The following is a 22,679-nucleotide window of genomic DNA, read 5'->3' as shown; positions in this document are numbered from 1 at the left end:
TCCCTATACCTCAAATCCTCCAACCCTGGCAACATCCTTGTAAATCTTTTCTGAACCCTTTCAAGTTTCACAACATCTTTCCGATAGGAAGGAGACCAGAATTGCATGCAATATTCCAACAGTGGCCTAACCAATGTCCTGTACAGCCGCAACATGACCTCCCAACACCTGTACTCAATACTCTGACCAATAACTTCACTATCCTATCTACCTGCGACTCCACTTTCAAGGAGCTCTGAACCTGCACTCCAAGGTCTCTTTGTTCAGCAACACTCCCGAGGACCTTACCATTAAGTGTATAAGTCCTGTTAAGATTTGCTTTCCCAAAATGCAGCATCTCGCATCTGAATTAAACTCCATCTGCCACTTCTCAGCCCATTGGCCCATCTGGTCCAGATCCTGTTGTAATCTGAGGTAACCTTCTTCTGTGTCCACTACACCTCCAATTTTGGTCAGAGTATACTTAAGAGGGAAATCAGGAGAGCAAAAGGGGGACCTGAGATAGCTTTTTTACAAATACATTAAGGACAAAAGAGTAACTAGGGAGAGAATAGGGCCTCTCAAAGATCAGCAAGGTGGCCTTTGTGTGAAGCCGCAAGAAATGGGCGAGATACTAAATGAGTATTTTGCATCGATGTTTACTGTCGAGAAGAACATGGAAGATATAGAATGTGGGGAAATAGATGATGACATTTTGAAAAATGTCCACATTACAGAGGAGGAGGTGCTGAATGTCTTAACATGCATAAAGGTGGATAAATCCCCAGGACCTGATCAGGTATGCCCTAGAACACTGTGGGAAACTAGGGAAATGATTGCTGGGCCCCTTGCTGAGATATTTGTATCATCGGTAGTTACAGGTGAGGTCCCGGAAGACTGGGAGTTGGTCACTATTTGAAGAAAGTGGTAAGAATACACCAGGGAACTATAGAGCAGTAAGCCTGACATCAGTGATGGGCAAGTTGTTGGAGGGAATCCTGAGGGACTGGATTTACATGTATCTGGAAAGGCAAGGGCTGATTAAGGATAGTCAGCATGGCTTTGTGCATGGGAAATCATGTATCACAAACTTGATTTAGTTTTTTGAAGAAGTAACAAAGAGGATTGATGAGGACAGAGCAGTAGATGTGATCTATATGGACTTCAGTAAGGCATTCAACAAGGTTCCTCATGGGAGACTGGTTAGCAAGGTTAGATCTCATGGAATACAGGGAGAACTAACCATTTGGATACAGAACTGGCTCAAAGGTAGAAGACAGAGGGTGGTGGTGGAGGGTTGTTTCTCAGTGGAGTGCCACAAGGATCGGTGCTGGTGCACTGCTTTTGATCGTTTATACTAAAAATTTGGATGTGAGCATAGTAAGTTTGCAGATGACACAAAAATTGGAGGTGCAGTGGACAGCGAGTTACCTCAGAGTACAACTGGTTCTTGATCAGATGGGCCAATGGGCTTTGGAGTAGCAAATGGAGTTTAATTTAGATAAATGTGAGGTGCTGCATTTTGGAAAAGTGAATCAGAGCAGGACTTATACACTTAATGGTAAAGTCTTGAGGAGTGTTGCTGAACAAAGAGATCGTGGAGTGCAGTTTTTAGTTCTTTGAAAGTAGATTCGCAAGTAGATAGGATAGTGAAGTAGGCGTTTGGTATGCATTCACTTATTGGTCAGAGTATTGAGTACAGGAGTTGGGAGGTCATGTTGCAGCTGTACAGGACATTGGTTTGGCCACTTTTGGAATATTGTGTGCAGTTCTGGTCTCCTGTCTATCAGAAGGATATTGTGAAACTTGAAAGGGTTCAGAAAAGATTTACAAGGATGTTGCCAGGGTTGGAGGATTTGAGCTATAGGGAGACGCTGAACAGGCTGGGGCTGTTTTCCCTGGAGTGTTGGAGGCTGAGGGATGACCTCATAGAAATTTTAAAAATCATGAGGGGCATGGATAGGGTAAATAGACAAGGTATTTTCCCTGGGGTGGGAGAGTCCAGAACTAGTAGGCATAGGTTTAGGGTGAGAGGGGAAAGATGTAAAAGAGACCTAAGCAGCAACTTTTTCATGCAGGGAATGGTGCATGTGTGAAATGAGCTGCCAGAGGATGTGGTGGAGGCTGGTACAATTACAACATTTAAAAGACATTTGGATGGATATATGAATAGGAAGGGTTTGGAGGGATATGGGCCAAGTGCTGGCAATGAGACTAGATTGGGTTGGGCTATCTGGTCGGCATGGCCATATTGGACCAAAGGATCTGTTTCCATGCTGTATATCTCTATGACTCTATGACTGTCTCTGAAATGCCCATCATTTCCAGGGTCATTCTTGTAAACCTCCTCTGGACCCACTCCAAGCCCAGCACCTCCTTCCTTGGGTACAGGGCCTAAAACTGCTCACAGTATTCTAAATACAGTCTGACCAGAGCCTGATACAGCCTCAGCAATACAGCCCAGCTCTTGTATTTGAGCCCTGCTGAAATGAATGCCAGCATTGTATTTGCCTTCCTAATTGTCAACTGAACTTTCATGTTAACCTGAAGAGAATCCTGAACTAAGACTCCCAAGTCCCTTTGGGTTTCAGATTTCCAAAGTCTATTCCCAGTTAGAAAAATAGCCTACTCTTCTATTCTTCCTACCAAAGTGCAAAACCTCACAGTATTCCATCTGTCACTTCTCTGTCCACTCTCCTCGCCTATCCAAGCCTTTCAACTGCCCCCTCAACACTACCTGTCCCTCCACCTCTCTTTGTGTCATCTGCAAACTTAGCAACATTGTCTAGATCATTAATGTAGAGCGAGAATAGTTATGGTCCCAACACTGACTCCTGCAGAACTCTATTAATCGCCAGTTGCCATCCTGAATAAGATCTCTTTACCCTCACTTTCTTCTTTCTGCCAGTCAGCCAACGATGCCACCATGGACTCTTATTCAACAACCTCGTGTGTGGCACCCTGTCAAAGGCCTTTTGGAAATCCAAAAAAACCATGTCTCCTTTGACTAACTTGCTCGTTATCTCCTCAAAGAATTCTAAAATGTAGACCTCCCTTTGCAGTAGACATCTGTGACTCTGTGACTATGACTGTGATAACAATAATCTGTATTCATCCACAATGCGTAAGGTTTCTAGGTGGAGCTGTGAGCCTTTGACTATTTGATGATCGCATGTACACAAATGTTTTTATTTTCCCTGTGTTTTAGTCATTGAAGTGTCCCACTTTGTATTAGAAGAGATATTCGGTTTTTTTAGAAGATAAACCTAAAATAGGCCAAGTATGCTTATCTGTTGCTTATACACAGAGGAATTACAGAAGATGTGCAACTCAACTTGTCTAATTTATGCGCACTGATGTTTTACATTCTGATGTGGTTTCCAATTGCTAACACGATAAAGTTTCCCCCATACACAACGTCTCTGATTTTTCCAGGTAGCTGCCTACTTTGGGTTAAACAAAATCGCATAGTCTTACTAGATCATAGGGCGACTGTCTCATTACAGACACAGAGAGAGAGACATGATTGGTGGTGGTTTAACCTGAGGCTCACCACACCTCAGATGAGGGAAGAGGTTAAGAAGGAGAGTCCTTCATATTAACTTCAGCCAGTGAGAGAATTGATCTCATGCTGTTGGCATCACCCTGCATTGCTGCCAGCTGTCCAACCAACTGAGCAGATTGACCCTCATTGGAGACAAAAAAATCTGCAGCTGCTGGAATCCAAGGAAGACAAGCAGGAGGCTGAAAGAACACAGCAAGCCAGGCAGCATCAGGAGGTGGAGAGGTCAGGACCTGAAGAAAAACCACACCCGAAACATTTACTTCTCCACCTCCTGATGCTGCCTGGCTTGTTGTGTTCTTCCAACCTCCTGCTTGACCCTCATTGGGCTAAAAATGTGCAGGTTAGGTGGATTGGCCATGCTAAATTAACAGTGGTGTCCTGGGATGTGAAGGGTGGGTGGGTTGGTCATGGGAAATGCGGGTTACAGGGATGGGGAGATGGGAGGTGGGTCTGAGTGGGATGCTGTTCAGAAGGTTGCTGCAGACCTGATGGGCCGAATGGCCTCTTTTGCACTGTAGCGTTCCTGCGATTCTAAACAGCGTTGACTGTTTGCCATCAGTCAATTGTAAACAGACCCCTCCTGGCTTCATGATCCAGACCCAATTCCAGGGAAGTTAGCAAACGTGCTCAGGTTCCGAGAACAGGTGGGGATGAGGTGTGGGGAAATGGGCACGGGTTGGAGCTTTACTGTCCAGTGGAGTGCTTCCGCACATTTTCCAAGTTGAAGACATGCCTTAATGGCAATTTTTAAAACAAAACATGGAACAATGCATCATGCAGGTGAAGCAGCCATTGAGGCAAAGACAAATCCCTTTGGAGAGATAAATGGAATTCCTCCAGCATTGGGAATTCCAGGAAGGGATATGTTTCAGTTTAACTCAGGAGGTCCCAGTTGTTATGCCAATATCCACTTTCAGATGCATATTGCAGCCGAGAGTTATAGATAGTGATGGGAGCGGTTCCAAATTTCTTTCCATCATGTGACTGACCACGAATCCTGAATTCACCAGTTTCCAAATCTCCCTCCCCACCGACCCCATCCCAGATCCGACCTTCCAATTCAGCACCGTCCTGTTGACCTGTCCTACCTGATCATCTTCCTTCCCACCTATCCATTCCACATTTCCCACTGACCTGTTGCCCTCTACTGACTTTCACCCACCGATCGTCGTCCACCCTACCTTACCCCAAGCCCCACCCCCTCCCCAGTCCTGATGAAGGGTTTATGCCTGAAACGTCAACTCTCTTGCCTCTCAGATGCTGGGTGACCTGCTGTGTCTTTTCCAGCGCCACACTCTATCAACTCTGCTGTTACGACCTTCCATTGGAGTATGTTGGATGGGTTTATAATTCACTGATTAACTTGTTCGACTACATTGTGACCACTCCTTCCATGAGACCTGAAACTGGAGTATCTGACCCTCTGGGAGTTGGGTGGGTCCATCCTGTGATGAGTTACAGTAAATATACTGCAGTAAGTGGTAATAAAATCCGAAAAACTACCAAATAGACTCCTGTTAGACAAGGGAACGCAAAGTGATTGAGGTTAGATGGGAATGTGGAATTTGGATTCCCAAACACATTTTATCGAATGGTGGGTCAGGAGTGATGGGCCGAATGGGCTATTTCTGCTCCCAGTTTGTGTGTTTAGCGCAGCATCTTGCCCAGCCTGTTGCCAGTTTCCGACATTCTCTGTTTTAGTCTCTGACCTCCGGCATTGACAAAACTATGTTTTTATTCTCTAACTCACTCAGTGTGCATCAGGATTCTGAGGTTTAAGTACGAAATGACTGTTACAGTTCACTGCTGTTAGGGGCTGAAAAATCTTCTTATTTTCCTGATGCTTATAACCACTTTGGTAAAATCCTGCCATGGCAGCTGGTGCGGTTTAAATTCAATTAATTAGTCAGGAATTGGAAGGTAGTTTTGTAATGTGACTAAGATGACTTATCCTTCATCGGGTGGTTGTCACCTGATGAAGAAGCAGCGCTCTGAAAGCTAGTGCTTCCAATTAAACCTATTGGACTATAACCTGGTGTTGTTGTGATTTTTAACTTTATACACCCCAGTCCAACACCGGCATCTTCAAATCAAGATCACTTATGAAATCCATCAGGTTCATCAGTGTCCTTCAACAAATAACAAATGGATGGGCATATGAATAGGAAGGGTTTGGAGGGATATGGGCCGGGTGCTGGCAGGTGGGACTAGATTGGGTTGGGAAATATGGACGGGTTGGACCGAAGGGTCTGTTTCCGTGCTGTACATCTCTATGATTCTAAATGAAATCAGCTATCCTTAACCAGTCTGGCTTAACTGTGACTCCAGAAGCCAATTGACTCAGAATCTGTGGAGTTCTTCACTACAGATGGCTGGGTCATTAAATTCAAGACTAAGATTGATTGATTTTTAATCAGTAAGGGAAGCAAGGGTTATGAGGAAAAGGCAGGAAATTGGAGCTCAGGATTATCAAATGAGCCATGATCTCACCGAATGGCAGAGTGGTTACAATGGGCTGAATGGCCGACATATAAGGAACTATTAATTACCTTCTGAAATGACGGAGCAATGTCGCTCAGTTCAAGGGATGACTGACAAGCTTGTCAGTTTAGTCCACAACTAATGAAAGAATAAATACATATTTGAAAGCTACTCTGCCTTTGTTTTTGTAACAATGAAGGTAGAGGGAGTTCCATTAGCCTTTGAAGTTCAGGTCACCTCAGACTGGATTTCAGTCACATTTTTAAACAGTAGATTATAGTGAATTACAGGCCTGAACGACAGACAGAATCTTAATGCAATAGCCTTGAGGCATTTCTGACAACAGCTCTCAATAGACATTACACAGGCGTGTGTAATCTCCACTGTGATAACACCCGTTAAAATATGTAACATCAGACACTTGAGGTCAGATCCAGTCTGGGCTGAGTCACATTGTTTCAGCTGCATGTGTCAAAGCCAAGTTGAAGATGTGTAATTCAGCTGTCTGCTTTGAGCAATGCTGACTCCGAACTGCAGTGTAACGTCACACAGATTCCCAGCTCGTGGTGCAAATGTGCACTGCTGAGGCCATTGTATTAGTATCAGCCCATTGGCATTCCCGAACAATTGCCATAAAACTGAGTGCCATCAGTTTAAAACATCCTCTTTCAAACCGTGCAATGGTGTGCAGGTGCGGGTGTTGGACTGGGGTGGACAAGGTCAGAAGTCACACGACACCAGGTTGTAGTCCAACAGGTTTATTTGGAATCACACACTTTTGGGGCGCTGCTCCTTTGTCAGGTTCTGAAATGTGATTCCAAATAAATTTGTTGGACTACAACCTGGTGTTGTGTGACTTCAAACGATGTAATGGCCAATCATGACGTAGACAGCCAAACTAATTCCTAAAAGTGAAAACAAAAATTGTTGGAGAAACTCAGCAGGTCTGGCAGCATATGAAGTCATAGAGATGTACAGCACGGAAACAGATCCTTCCGACTTGTCCATGCTGACCAGATATCCTAATCTAATCTAGTCCCATTAGCCAGCACTTGGCCCAAATCCCTCCAAACCCTTCCAATTCATATACCCGTCCAGATGCCTTTTAAATGTTGTGTTGTACCAGCCTCCACCACTTCCTCTGGCAGCTCATTCCATACATGCACCACCCTCTGTGTGAAAAGGTTGTCCCTTAGGTACCTTTTATATCTTTCCCTGTCACCTTAAACCTATGCCCTCTAGTTCTAGACTCCCCCACCCCAGGGAAAAGCAAATATATGGAAGGAAAGGAGAGTCTGGTAACTCTTTGTCAGATGCTGCCAGAGCTGTGGAGTTTCTCCAGAAGTTCCCGTTTTTTTCAGAGCATCCGCAGTTCTTTGTTTTATTTTAATTTCTTAAAGCGTTGGCCTAACAAGCACATGATGCTGTGTCACTTGAGTATAGCGAGTGCCATTTGGGCTGGGCCTCTGCTGAACATGTAGCCCAGTGCACAGCTCCAGGTCCACTATCAAGCTTGAATCTGTTTACCTTCTTGCATGGGATCCTTACAAAGCGTGTTCCTTATCTCCACATCTCCTCTGGGTGTGGGTGTTTTCCCATGGGAAACTTTCTCATGCTTGTGATTTTGTTTTAAATCACCTTTTGTTGCTGAAGGACATGCAGGTTGGATATAAATCGACATGTTTTGCAAAGTCAACAATCTGAGCGAGCTAGCAGGTCCAGCAGATGTACTTTGCACCATATTGTGCAGGAAAGGGAGGGTAACAGTGTAGTGACTGTATCACTGGGTGAGCCAAATGAGAAACTCTTAGGTTCATATTCATGGCAGTTGATGGAACGTCAATTCAGTTACTCGATCTGGAATTGAAATCTGGTCTCATTAATATGCTGAGCATGATAACTATCATTGATGTTTGTTGCAAAAACCAACTGTTTTAATTTTTGTTTCATTTATGGAATGAGGGCATTTATTGCCCATCCCAGAGGGTAGTTAAGAGTCAATCACATTGCTGTGGGTCTGGAGTCAAATGTAGGCCAGACCAGGTAAGGATGGCAGTTTCCTTCCCTAATGGGGCATTAGAGAACCAGATGGGTTTTTACAACAATAGATTCATGGTCATCATTGGACTCCTAATTCTGTTTTTATTTCAATTGAATTCCAAATTCAACATCTGCCATGGTGGGATTTGAACTTGGGTCCCCAGAACATTCCCTGGGGCTCTGGATTCACAGTTTAGCAATAATACCACATGGCCATTCCCTCCACCTAAAGTGGACTTTAGTGAAGGAAATTTGCCATCCTAACTTGGTTTACAGCAGGGAAACAGGCCCTTCGGCCCAACTAGCCCATGCCACCCAGTTTTCACAAATTAAACTGGGCCCATTTGCTTGTGTTTGGCCTATATCCCTCCATACCTATCACATCCAGGTGCCTGCCTAAATGTTTCTTAAATGACTAAGTTGTACTTGACTCTACGACTACCTCTGGCAGACACCCATCACCTTCTGTGTGAAAAAAACTGCCCTTCCAGACCCTTTTGTATCTCTCCCCTCTCACCTTAAACCCATGCCCTCCAGTTTTAGACTCCCCTAACATGGGAAAAACCTGTTTGCTATCGTGTGACAGCACTGTTGATGGTGCCTATCCATCATGTTACTGATGCTTGAGAGAAGAATGATGCGGTACTAATTATTTGAGTTGGATTTGTCCTGCTTTGTGGCATTTTCCACATCATTGCTGATGGCACAGGGTAGACACACAGTGAATTCTGGAGCAGATGGGTTCAGAATTGTTGCCTCTCTTTAATTTCCTTCATGGGAATCCATCACTGACCAGGTCAGCATTTATTGTCCATCCCTAGTCAGAGGGCAGTTAAGAGAGAACCACATGACCATGGTTCTGAGACCAGACGAGATAAGGTCGGCAGAGTTCCTTCCTTAAGGAGCTGTAGTGAACCAAATAAGATTCTTCCCCAATGCCCTGCTAATTGGTGATGGTCATTATTAAACTCTTCATTCCAGATTTTTTTCTTTAAAACAAAATCCAGAGTTGACTCTCTGCCGTGGTGAGATTTGAACTCAGGCCCACAGACCATTAACTGGGTCCATGGATTATTAGCCTGGTGATAATATCACCAGGTCATGGCTCCCACTTTTCTTAGGCTTCATGGCTCCCCACGTGTTTAGTTGTTGCTTGATATTAAATGGAGTGAATTGAATTGGCCGAAGACCCTTGTTGGGTTGTATTTGGAGTATTGTGTACAGATTTGGTCACCACCCTAGCGGGAGGACGTGGAAGCCTTGGAGAGAGTGCAGAGAAGGTTCACCAGGGTGTTGCCTGGTCTCGAGGGCATTGGCTGTGAAGAAAGGTTAAAAAGACGAGGATTGTGTTCACTGGAAAGACGGCAGCTAAGAGGAGACCTGATGGCGGTCTACACAATGACGAGAGGCATTGATAGGGTGGATAGTCAGAGGCTTTTTCCCAGGGTTGAGCTTTCAATTACAAGGGGACACATGGTCAAGGTGAGAGGGGGAAAGTTTAAGGGAGATGTGCGAGGGAAGTTTTTCACACAGAGAGTGGTAGGAGCCTGGAACGCATTGCCAGAAGATGTGGTGGAAGCAGGCACAATGGTGACATTCAAGAGGCATCTGGATAGTTACATGAATAGAGAGGGAATAAAGGGATACGGACTGAATAAGGGCAGAAGGTTGTTTTTTTAGTTTAGTTAGGGCATGGCGGTCAGCACAGGCTTGGACGGCCGAAGGGCCTGTTCCTGTGCTGTCTTTATTTTTGTTCTTTTGTTTTTTAAGACTGGAATCTCAATTTCTGACTAAAGGTACTTGCAAACGTAGAGCCTTTAAGATTCTTCAAATGGACCAGTGTAATTTTTTTCCCAACAAGAGAGGATAAAAGTGGCTAACATGAAATAAAAACAGAAAGTGAGGGAAAAGCTCAGCGGGTCTGGCTGCATCTGTAGAGACATAAGGAGTTCACGTAGAACATAGAACATTCCAGCGCAGTACAGGCCTTTCGGCCCTCGATGTTGTGCCTACCTGTGGAACCAACCTGAAGCCCATCTAACCTACACTATTCCATTCTTGGTCATATGCCTATCCAGTGACCTATAAATACCTATAAAGTTGGCGAGTCTACTACTGTTGCAGGCAATGCAATCCACACCCCTCCCCTCTGAGTAAAGACATCCGCCCTAAATCTATCGCCCCTCGATTTGAAGCCATGCCCCCTCGTGCTCACCACACCATCCTCGGAAAAAGGCTGTCACTGACCACCCAATCTAACCCTCTGATTATTTTCTATGCCTCAATTAAGTCACCTCTCAACCTTCTTCTCTCTAACAAAAACTGCCTCAAGTCCATCAACCTTTCCTCGAAATTCCTTCCCTCCATACCAGGCAACATCCTAGTAAATCTCCTCTGAATCCTTTCCAAAGCTTTCACATCCTTCCTATAATGCGGTGACCAGAACTGCACGCAATACTCCAAGTGCGGCTGCACCAGAGTTTTATAAGCTACAGCATGAGCTCATGGTTCCAGAACTCGATCCCTCTACCAATAAAAGCTAACATACTGTATGCCTTCTTAACAGCCCTATCAACCTGGGTGGCAACTTTGAGGGATCTGTGTACCTGGACACCGAGATCTCTCTGCTCATCTACACTACCAAGAATCTTACCATTAGCCCAGTACTCTGCATTCCTGTTACTCCTTCCAAAGGGTATCACGTCACACCTTTCCGCATTAAACTCCATTTGCCACCTCTCAGCCCAGCTCTGCAGCTTCTCTATGTCCCTCTGTAACCTACAACATCCTTCGGCAAAATCCACAACTGTACCGACCTTAGTGTCATCCGCAAATTTACTAACCCATCCTTCTACACCCTCATCCAGGTCATTTATAAAAATGATAAACAGCAGTGGACCTAAAACAGATCCTTGCGGTACACCACTGAACTCCAGGATGAACATTTCCCATCACCACCACCCCCTGTCTTCTTTCAGCTAGCCAATTTCTAATCCAAACTGCTAAATCACCCTCAATCCTATGCCTCCAAATTTTGTGCAATAGCCTACCATGGGGAACCTTATCAATCGCCTTACTGAAATCCATAGACACCACATCAACCGCTTTACCCACATCCACATTCATATCTGAGGAACGATCACACCAGACTAGAAACATTTACTTTGTTTCTCTCATCATAGATGCTGTCAAACCTGCTGAGTTTCTCCAGCATTCTCTGTTCAGGATTTCCAGCATCCGCAGTATTTTGCTGTTATTAGGGGCTAAATAGGGCCTCATCAAAATCACGGTACCTCTGGCAGTGCAGCACTCCCTTGGTACAGCAATGGCAGAATCCCCTCCAATTTTTATTTGTGTGCATTGTTCAAGTCTCTGGTCTGCAAACACAACCTCAAAAACTCAAGAGATGTGAGTTCCACCAGCCAGGTTCAGACTGACACCTGGATTGCAGAGTGCTCAGGAATGTGATGGTCTAGCAGCAAGACCAACCTAGCATCTGTTTCGCAACAAGCTACACCAAAGGTGCCTGAGGTGAAGACTGACGAGGTTTTGCACTTGTGTGTTCTTACAGGTCAGTGGCCTGCCCACCCCAGACCTCATCTGGCAACTGAATGGGAAGCAGATCCGATCAGACAGCAGCCACAAGATGCTCGTCCGTGAGAATGGAGTTCACTCCCTGGTCATTGAGCCTGCTACTGCTAGGGATGCTGGGATGTATACATGCATTGCCACAAACCGAGCTGGACAGAACTCTTTCAGTCTCGAGCTAATTGTCGCAGGTATAACATTAGCTTCTCTCCTTTCCAACCCTCCCCAGTAGAATTCCTACAGTGTGGAAGCAGGCCATTCAGCCCATCGAGTCTTCACCAACCCTCCAAAGATCATCCCAACCAGACCTACCCCCTTACCCTGTAACCCTGTATTTCCCAAGGCCAATCCACCCTGACCTGCACATCTTTGGACTGTGGGAGGAAACCCCACACAGGCACGGGGAGAATGTGAAAACTCCACACAGGCAGTCATCCGAGGCTAGAATTGAAATCACGTCCCTGGTGCTGTGAGGCAGCAGTGCTGACCACTGAGCCACCATGCAATGAGAGAAATGAGAGTTCCTGTACTATTTCAGAGTGCAGACTAATGTTGTACCCAACATTGAAGTATGACAGTCTGTGACGTGACCAGGTTAGAGGCTGTGAGGCACAGTGCCAACTGGAACATAGCTTTCCACGGCAGGACTAGTCTCCAACAGGGCTGACAATCCAAGCGTATGGATTGGATGTTATGTGCTCATGCTAGGTGTGTTTTTGGTCTATGTGTAGGAGCGATGTTGGGGAGTAGAAGGGAAATACAGTCAATGTCCAGCTCACTCCATTCCCCCAGCTCACTCCCACGAGGATGGGGTGCTGCTGAAATCATCAAACTGTCGACCCCTATAAATCAATAATTATAGGATCATTCATGCCTGTGAGAAGCCCATCACCCATTTGGGTCTTGGCTGAGAGCTGTGTTGGCGTTGGTTAGCTCAGTTGGCCATACAGTTGGTTTGCTATGCCAACAGCACAGATTGATCCAACGTCGATATTTCACCTCTGGATGTTCACCATCTGAGTGCCTTCCTTTGAGAGAGGAAATACTCACTGTTTTTGTCTGGCAGTCCTAACCTAACTGTTGGGATCTCTACCTCCAGCTGGGAATGAGGCATTGATTCATGTTCTTTCTCAAGGTGATTGGAAAATGGGCAGTAACTTGGAATGTAGTTTGATACAGTAAAGTAGGAGTCCTTTGTCTCTGGTTTGCTGATTCTATAGTGCTCTTCCCCCACAGCTAAAGAGATGGTCAGAGCCCCAGCGTTCATCGAGAAGCTGCAGAACACTGGGGTGGCCGAGGGCTATCCGATACGGTTGGAATGTCGCGTCTCGGGTGTGCCATATCCGCAGATCTTCTGGAAGAAGGACAACGAGTCCCTCACCCAGAACACAGAGAGAGTAAGGTGAGTGAGTTTGTGATTCCTACAGAACGGCAAATTGACTGTTCTGATATTTGTGTGCCTTTAAGGGGGTATATAGACTCAAGCATTATAGGAGAGGACCTTCAGCCCATTGAGTCAGCACCAACCTCACTTCCCAGCACATACTCGTCATCCGTGTACACGAGGGTTTCGTTTCTGAGAAACTCCACACGTGATGAAATTTGTCAGTGCGGAGCTCATTACAAATATGTTAAACATCATGGATACGGGAGTTCAGCCCATAGATGTTGTTTTCTGTTGTTATTTATTTTTGGCAAGGATAGGTACATTCGTGATTTTGTGGATACGGAGGATTTACTGCACATTAAACTGCTGGAATCAAACCCCCACCCGAGGAAAAAGATCCTGATTATTCTCCTGATCCATGCCCCTTATGATTTTATAAACCTCCATAAGGTCACCCCCCAACCTCCTACACACCAGTGTAGTCCCAGCCTACCCAGCCTCTCCTTATAACTCAAACCTTTCATTCCTGGCAACGTCCTGGTAAATCTATTCTGAACCCTCTCCACCTTAATAATATCCTTCCTACAACAGGGCGACCGGATCTAGACACAGTACTCCAGAAGAGACCTCACTAATGTCCTGAACAACCTCAAGATAACGTTCCAACTCCTCATGGTCTGAGCAATGAAGGCAAGCGCGCTAAACGCTTTCTCAATCACCCTGTCACGGAGCCAGAGTACTCTAAAATAATACACACCCTTTTAGTTAACTTATAAAACTGAATCGAATTATAATCCGCAGGAGGTAATTTATTTTCTGGGTGATGGATCAATGCGCTTTTTTTGATCCTACCAGAGATGACAGTTCAAAGACTTGTGATGCTTTGTGGTGAATCTGCAGCTCCTCGTGTTAAGTAGCGATTAATCCATACACCAGAGAACAATGGTTCCTTCTTTTGCACTGACAAAAGACAGTTTTGTTTTAACTTTAAAAATTCCCTGCCTATTACCAGATAAATTGAATGGCTAGGTTCATGTCTTCTGTAAACAATCAAATTCCACCGATTCCAACTCCCTGCTCAACTGTAACCCTTGACTACAGCAGCCCTTCATCAGATGAGAAGAGAATAAGTTTATTTAAACCCTTCAATTTTGAAGCTGTAGCCATTGAAAGATAAAAATGATAGCCAAGGCTTCTCTTTTAGAAAAGAAACATTGGTGCGAATAACATTTCTGTTACTAAAACACACCCATTTTTCTACTTTGCATTGTACGTCCCGATGCACGTGCAGTCATTATCAACTGTAACTTTCAACATGGTATCTTCCTCACTATCAACTACACCCCCAATGTTCACATCCTCTCACTAACTATATCTCCTACGTTCACATCCAAATCATGTATATAAATGACACAAAAAAACAGTGGACCCTGCACAACGCTGGTCACAGGCTTCCATTCTGAAAGGCAACCGCCCACCATCACCCTCTGTCTCCTACCATCAAGCCAATTTTGTATCCAAATGGTTAGCTCTCCCCTGGATTCCATTTGATCTAACCTCGCTAACCAGTCTAACTTGTCGAATGCCTTCTTAAACTGCATTGCCAAGTTCTAGATTCCCACTCCCCACCACATTCCCTCCACCACCATAAGGAGAAACATGCTGCTGGTATTCATCCCATCCGGTCCTCCCAGGATCTTATTTACTTCAATGAGAATTGTAAACTATAGCATTCTAACAGGACTAGACAAGAAGGATGTTACCAATGAGTGGGGAGTCAAGAACCAGGGGTCACAGTCATAGAACATAGAACATTCCAGCGCAGTACAGGCCCTTCGGCCCTTGATGTTGCGCCGACCTTCATACCAATCTGAAGCCCATCCCACCTACACTATTCCATGTACGTCCAAATGCTTGTCAAAGAATACAGGGTAGTACACTGAGGACTGAGATAAGGAGAAATGTCTTCACCCAGAGAGTGGGGAGTCTGTGGAATTCTCTGCCATGGAAAGTAGTTGAGGCCAAAACATTGAATATTTTCAGGAAGGAATTAGATACAGTACGAAAGGGGTCAATGGGTGTGGGGAGAAATTGGAAATTGGATGATCAGCCAAGATCATGTTGAATTGGCAGAACAGGCTTGAAATTCCCTGTAAAGCTACAGTACTGTTACCTTCCATGCCATTTGCAATAAACATCAATATTCTCCTTATTTATTATTCATTCCCTCAATGCTGACCCTATAATCAACTTATAATCCGCAGGAGGTAATTTATTTTCCGGGTGATGGATCAATGTGCTTTTTTGATCCTTCCAGAGATGACAGTTCAAAGACTCGAGATGCTTTGTGGTGAATCTGCAGCTCCTCGTGTTAAGTAGCGATGAATCCATCCACCAGAGAACAGTGTGTGGCAGATGGAGCTTCAGCTTAATGTCTGATCTGAAAGATGGCACCTTCAGACAGTGTAGCACTTCCTCAGTGTGACATTAAGATTTGTTGGTCTCTTCTAGGGATTTATAAGTTTGAATGGGGTTACCCCATTGGACTGAAACCTGCATTCTCCACTGAATTAGAATTTTGACAACAATTAAGAGCTCTCATGTCCTTATTAACCTTCTAATCATGAGCCAGATTTCTGTTCTCAGTGTTAAAAAGTGGAGATAGAGGCACTGTAAATGGCAAAAATAAGATTGTGATGTGGAGGTGTCCATGTGGGACTGCCAGTACAGCGGATACATAGGACAAAGAATTTATAAGTAAAAGATCAAAGTGTCATACAACTGATGCGGTGTATTAGACAAATCTTGATTGCTAGATTAGAGTGGTGCTGGAAAAGCACAGCAGGCCAGGCAGCATCCGAGGAGCAGGAAAATCGACGTTTCGGGTAAAAGAAATCTTGATGGCTGTTGAGTCTTTAATCACTTAGAATGGAACTGTGGGTTTTGATTGATTAATATGTAAATTCCAGAATTTCTTTCAAGTCACAGCCCTGAGAAGGTTTTATCAGTATATAAAAAAGGGTGACATCTCAGCTCAGACAATGCATTAAAGATGTGAAGTTAAAGTCTGTCTGTATCCCAGTCTGGAGTCAGACTGGTTTTATTTCCAAAGTAGGAATTTATAAAATGTCACGTTGGAAGAAAATGCTGTCAGTGCCGGCTGAAGAAGGGCAATTGGAAGCTTTATAGGTGCATAATAACAAGTCTTAAGATCATCAATAAGCCATTCAGCCCATCAAGTCCACTTCACTTTCAATGAGATCATGACTGATCTGATAATCCTAAACACCACTTGCCTAGATTACCCCCATGCACCTTAATGATTCCCTTAATGATTGGAAACCTGCCCGCAGGCATTGCCAAGTTGTCCAAATGGGCTGTTTCTGTGCTTTCAGTTTGATGTAAAGTTGAGTGATTCCTCGCTGAAGTTCCATTGTGTCTGAGTGACCTGAATCTGCCTTTCATTCCTCAGCATGCACCATGATAACAAAGGTTACATCTGCCTGCTCATTCAACCAACCACGAAGGAGGATGCTGCATGGTACACTGTATCAGCTAAAAACGAAGCCGGAATAATATCCTGTACAGCCAAGCTGGATATTTACTGTGAGTCAAACTCTTCCTGTTGAATTCTCATTCATTTTCTCCCTCACTCCTTTATGGGATACGGGCATCACTGGAAGGGTCAGCATTTGCTGCTCATCTCGGATTGCCTTTCACCTGAGGGGTTTGATCAGATACGTCAGAGGGTACTGAAGATTTAAGCATATCACAGTGTCTCTGGAAGGTCAGATCAGGACAGCAGATTTCCTTCCTTGAAGGGATTAATGAAACAAATATTTAACAACCACTGCTGGCAGCTTCCTCGTCACCATGACTGAAGCTAATGTTACATTTCACACTTAGTAACAGAGTTTAAACTCTAACCAGTTGCCATCTTGGACTTTGAACCCATGAGTATTAGCCTGGGTCTGTACAATTACCAGGCAAAAGTGAGGACTGCAAATGCCTGAGATTAGAGTCGAGAGTGTGGTGCTGGAAAAGCACAGCAGGTCAGGCAGCATTTGAAGGGGCAGGAGAATCAAAGTTTTGAAACGTCAACTTTCTTGCTCCTCAATGCTGCCTGACTTGCTGTGCTTTTCCAGCACCACACTCTTGACTGTACAATTATCAGCCCACAGTTATTACGGCTACATCATCACATGCCCCCTGAAATCATATTCTTTCCACTCATTTGAGGAGAAAACAAGAAAAAAGGAGCTTGCATTTTTAGGAGAGACCGAGCCTCAGTTAACATCTCATTTGAAAGACTGCACCTCCAATAATGCAGCACAGCATCTGAACTGCTTTGGAGCAATGACATTGATTCTGTGCTCCACATTCTGAATGCATGAGCTTCTGGATTTGTATAGCACCTGTTAAATCCTCAGGCTGTCTCAAAGCACTGCTACACCCAATGAGGTACAAAGGTGTAGAAAGACGATTACTAGAGAGACCTGATTGGAAAGCCTAGAAGTGAGTTTAACATGAGAGCAACGAAACTGGCAGATTGTTCTGTTGCTTAGCATCTATTCCAATGTCTGAACATGCCTTACAGATGTTAAATCTGTTTGATGTGTGGTGACAGTTATGGATGCGATGTCTTGACTGCGGTGGTCCAGAAATGACTGTCAAGCCTTTGTCAAAAGCACAAAGTTTCCTCTCAGCTTAATAATGCATTGTAATTTAGAGGGAAGGCTGGTGTTGGTGTAGAGATAATGTTCCAGAGCTAAATACCCAGCAGCCCCCCTGGGCTAACGTCCTGAGGACATAACCTCAGATCCCACCAGCACCACCACAGCAGCTGCTGGGATTTAAGGTCAGTTAAATAATCAAGCATTGAAAGCTAAATAGTGACCATAAAACTATCTTCAATTGTTGTTTAAAAATACCCATCTAGTTCACCAGGAAGGAAATCTGCTGCCCTTGTGGGTAGCACAGTGACTCAGTGGTTAGCATTGCAGCCTCACAGCACCAGGGTCCCAGGTTCAATTCCAGCCTTAGTCTGTGTGGAGTTTGCATATTCTCCCCGTGTCTGTGTGAGTTCCCTCCGGGTGCTCCGGTTTCCTCCCACAGTCCAAAGATGTGCAGGTCAGGTGAATTGGCCATGCTAAACTGCCCATAGTGGTAGGTGCATTAGTCAGAGGGAGATGGGTCTGGGTGGGTTACTCTTCAGAGGGTCGGTGTGGACATGTTGGGCCAAAGGGCCTGTTCCACTCTGTAGGGAATCTAATCTAATCTTACCTGGCCTGGCCTTCCTGTGACTGCAGAGCCACAGCAACGCAGTTGACTCTGAAATACCTCAAGGACTTCTCAGGTAATTCGTGTCCAATGAAAGATCAAAGGTTAAATACTATCCCAACCAATGATGTGAGCTCACTCTTCTACAATATGGACAGTCTGCTCAGGCTTTGGACCAGGTAGCTCTGTTGATTGGTTGGCTGGTTTGCAATGCAGAGAGGTGCAGGTACAGATGCTGTGCCAATACAGGTCTCTATAATGAGAGAGCAGCCTCTAGAAATACAGCAACTTGTGTGAAGCAAAGCTTTGCATTTATAGAGCTCCTCTCATGACCTCTGGGAGTCCAAGAGAGCTCTGCAGAAGGCGGGGAGACTTTTTTTTTTGGATATTTTCTGATGTCCTTCTTTTCCTGTTTTCTAACCTGCAGCCCCTCAGTGGCACCAAACCCCCAGCTCCAAACCAAAGAAGGTGCGGCCTTCCGCCAGTCGCTACGCTGCACTTACCGACCAAGGACTCGACATCAAGTCGGCATTCCTGCCTGAGGCGAACCCCATCCATCTTGGCCCCCAGTCTGATCTGGTGGAGAGCGACGACCTGTAGCTAAACCCTCGGTGGGAGAGAGAGCAATGCGGAGGTTTCAGGGTTTCAGGCAGATGGGGGAGAAAACTGCCTCACGTCAGGAGCAAGTACATCCAGACCATCAGGCCACCAAGTCCATACACACTGAAAGCTTATCCAAACATATATATATAATATATATATATATATATTATACACATACTTTTTTTAATGTGCAACAATACAAGAACCTTAAGCATGAGATAAGATGAAGAGATTTTGAAATACAAACGGGGAGAAGGCATTGGTAGTCAAGCGAGCATTGGATAGAATTGGATTTGACACATGCACATATTCTGATATCCATGTGCCACCTTGCATGGCCGGATTATAAAGTAGGTATTCTGCTACACAATGGCTACCATTTATTATAAACCATTATATACACATTGTTAAAGAATATATATTCTGGAAAATCAGCATCACCTAAGTGCCTGAGCTAAAACTGTATGATTCAGGTTGCCTTCAGACTTGAGCATGATGTATTCTGTTTGTGATAATGTTCTGTGGGAAGGGGGAGGAGGGGATTTGGGGCAGGGGGGGGAGGGTGGGGAAAAGTGTTGGGTTTTTTTTCTTTGGAAATGGGTTGCAGTAAGGGACAAGATGTGTGGTCATGTGTGCCTCTGAAGGCTGCATTGCTTTCTGGGAGTCCTGATTGACATCAAACTGTCTCTCAAGACACAGGGGGGCTGTCCTGTCAACACATATGGTGAAAGAACGCATTGAGGCAGTTAGTGCGGCCTTTGGCAGACTATGGTGTGTGGCTCCACCAACCTCACTCGAGTCCTCGCTGTCTCCTTCTCACCTTCTCTTAATTCGAGCTGCTGAAGTCACAGATCGCAGTGACAGTTTTGACAAGGCTCTTTGAAAGCAGAAATGTTAACCCAGTTGGCCACCAGTGTAGTACTTTCACTGATTAGATTTGAGCCAAATGTGATGTTTACCGGCCTACAGAGGCCTAGCAGTATTTGAGGTGAACCATACCATAGCAGAACGGTTGTAGTGTTTGTCTCTGGAAGAGCTGGTAACAGGTCTCGCAGTATTGAGTCATGTTCCGATGAGGTATTGGGGTGGCTCTGTGTGAGTGAGGGTATGAGCTCTGAGCTCTCCCTCTGAGGCAGCTGATGTGTCAGCACTGCTAACTCTTCGTTCACCAGGCCTTGGCCAACGCTCTGACTCGGGATGAGGCTCTCCCTCAACCCACGGCCTTTCCTCGCAGCAGATTGATCTGTACGCAGAGGATGGTGTGTGTGTGTGTGGAATGAGCTGCCAGGGGAAGAGGTAGAGACTGGTACAGTTACAACATTTAAAAGGTGGGTACATGGATAGGAAAGGTTTAGAGGGAAATGGGCCAAACACAGGCAAATGGAAAGAAGGCTGTTTGACCTTTGAGTCCCACTCATGACCCAGTGCAGGCCTGGCGTCCCAGTTGAAGAAGCCAAGCAGAAACCATCACTGGTAGACAGGAACTGGAGGTAGGGTCATTGCTGTCATTCTCCTCCATAGCTAGTTTGACTTCAACTGCTGTGTGTCTCTCCTTAAACACCATTTTTTTAAAACTTAAATCCCAGGAAGACTTTGGGAATTTTGTCGCCTACAGAGCTCCTTGCTGTGGTTTGGTTGTTTTACCGAGGAAGCAAACTTCAGGCTGAATGTAGCAGTTGATTTTGGTGGGAGATGGGCTGTTGTTAGTGCCTTTTAATTGCCTTTTCCAATTTGGCATCTGGATGGTATGAGAAGGTGTCAGTGGTTTGAGTTTGTCAACTGGGATAGTTAATAAACAGGTGGACACATTGAAGGCGGTGAGATCTCACACTGTGGTTGCAGCATTCACTTCCCTGGGCACAGTTTGTTATTGTGAAGTGATTTGGGAGCCAAAGTTAATCACACATAAGCTGTGACAGGAAGTCTAGCCTAATGCATTGCATTAAAAGGATAACATTGTATTTAAAGTTAATTGGACAGGAGGCAACAGACACACAAACAAACACAAACACACCCCTCCCGGAATGCATTCCTGGCTTCAGGTTTCTTTAACCAAAAACAATACGTGCATAAGATGGGCATAAATTGCGTTTTAATCATCATTTGTTTGATTGCAGTGGTGATGTGGCAAGTAGGAGCATGGCCACCCAGACTGGTTTCAGACCCAGTAAACCACGGCTTTTCCAAGTAATATATAGATGGCACACCAAAGTAGGCTGAGACGTGCTGGAACCAGCTGCCTGGTGCTCAGCGCTCTGTCAATCCTCTCGTGCCCACATCCTGATTGCTTTCCATTCGCCGACCCCAGTAACATAGCCTCACCAGTCAGGGGTTGGTGGGGGGGTGGGGAGAGAGGAAGAATCCTGAAGGTCCTCTCAGAGAGACAGCTGGCTCAGGGGACAGCAGCGGTCAGGCAGGGCAGAGGGAACGAGTAGGAGGACATTGGAAGCTGGTTGTCATTTCGTCCTACGGTGAAATGGACTTACCGCCGAAGCAAACTGAAAATAGCCCACACCACATTGGCAACTTGAAATGTGCAAGCGTTAAGTGTCTAAACTTAGCTCAGACCTTCTGATTAATCCACCTTTGTTTTTGTTGCTTGAGGTATTATGTTGAAAGAATTGAATCTGTTGCTATCTGGTACTGTATAACCCAGCATTTTAACTCCACAATACTATATAGAGAGATTCTGTAAGCCTAGGCCACTGGTTTAGCTAATAGTTTTAAAGTTAACGTTAGGGTTGAGGCTGCAACTCAGTGGTTGGGAACCAGGAGGATGCAAGTGGCATCAGTACAGGTGGAAGTGCTGTACCTGATGGTGCCTTTTGCTACAGCGTCTGTGATTCTCTTCTTCGAATCTTGTATCTGCATCCAACTTTTTGAATGTAGCTGTGTATTCTTGCGAGCTTCACTTTAACCTGGGCTGACACTGCTCACCTCCTCAATACTGGGGCATATTTTTAACGCAAAAGCTTATTTTTTTCCCTGTAAAGTTATTCCCGAACGCGAACCATTTTTTCTTGGATTGTTCTACTGAGATTTTCCTCTTGGGGTTTATAAATGTAATAAAAATGTTGGAACAATTTGAGTCTGGGTGTCTTGTTTTCCAACATAGAGCTGAGCACCTAGCTTTGGCTGTCGTTCAACCCCTCACGAAACAGATCGCCAAATAACGTCCCAGGTTTTATCCACAGACATATCGCGCCCGTGCTCATTGGAATTTAGAAGAATGAGAGATGATCTTATTGAAAAATTCTTCGAGCACTTGACAGGGTAGATGCAGAAACGTTGTTTCCCCTTGTGGGAGAGTCTAGGACCAGATGGCATCATCTCAGAGTAAGGGGTCATGTATTTCAGACAGAAATGAGAAAATTCTTCTCTCAGCGGGAAATGAATCCGTGGAAGCCTTGTGTCCATCTGTCTCTGTTGAGGTTTACCAGCAGTGAGGTAAGAACTGAACCCCTTAAGTGACCGGTAATGGTGTCTGTGGTCTCTTTCCACTGACATTGGGGTGAAAGGCAGCATGGTGGTTCAGAGGTTAGCACTGCTGCCTCACATTGCCAGGCACCCAGGTTCGATTCCCGCCTTGGGCGAATGTCTGTGTGGAATTTGCACATTCTTCCTGCGTCTGCATGGGTTTCCTCCCATAGTCCAAAGATCTGCAGGTTAGGTGGATTGGCCATGCTAAATTATCCTGCAGTGGTCCAGGGATGTGCAGGCTGGGTGGATTGGCCCTGGGAAATGCAGGATTACAGA

The 22,679-nt window shown here is 45.1% G+C and overlaps 1 protein-coding gene across 1 annotated transcript in view; it reads left to right on the top strand.

Moving 5' to 3' along the window:
- Positions 1-22,006, top strand: part of palld (palladin, cytoskeletal associated protein) — a 462,346-nt gene extending 440,340 nt beyond the window's left edge. Inside the window, exons 18-21 of the mRNA XM_043674519.1 lie at positions 11,637-11,844; positions 12,890-13,055; positions 16,513-16,646; positions 18,748-22,006. Of these exons, the coding sequence (XP_043530454.1) occupies positions 11,637-11,844; positions 12,890-13,055; positions 16,513-16,646; positions 18,748-18,920 (681 nt within the window). The 3' untranslated portion in view covers positions 18,921-22,006. The remainder of the gene's footprint in view (positions 1-11,636; positions 11,845-12,889; positions 13,056-16,512; positions 16,647-18,747) is intronic.
- Positions 22,007-22,679: the final 673 nt, after the last annotated feature.

This window comes from Chiloscyllium plagiosum, chromosome 2, assembly GCF_004010195.1.
Source record: "Chiloscyllium plagiosum isolate BGI_BamShark_2017 chromosome 2, ASM401019v2, whole genome shotgun sequence".
Classification (NCBI taxonomy): Eukaryota; Metazoa; Chordata; class Chondrichthyes; order Orectolobiformes; family Hemiscylliidae; genus Chiloscyllium; species Chiloscyllium plagiosum.
The sequence above is the reverse complement of the archived record's forward strand: the minus strand, read 5'-3'. Positions and strand labels throughout refer to the sequence as shown.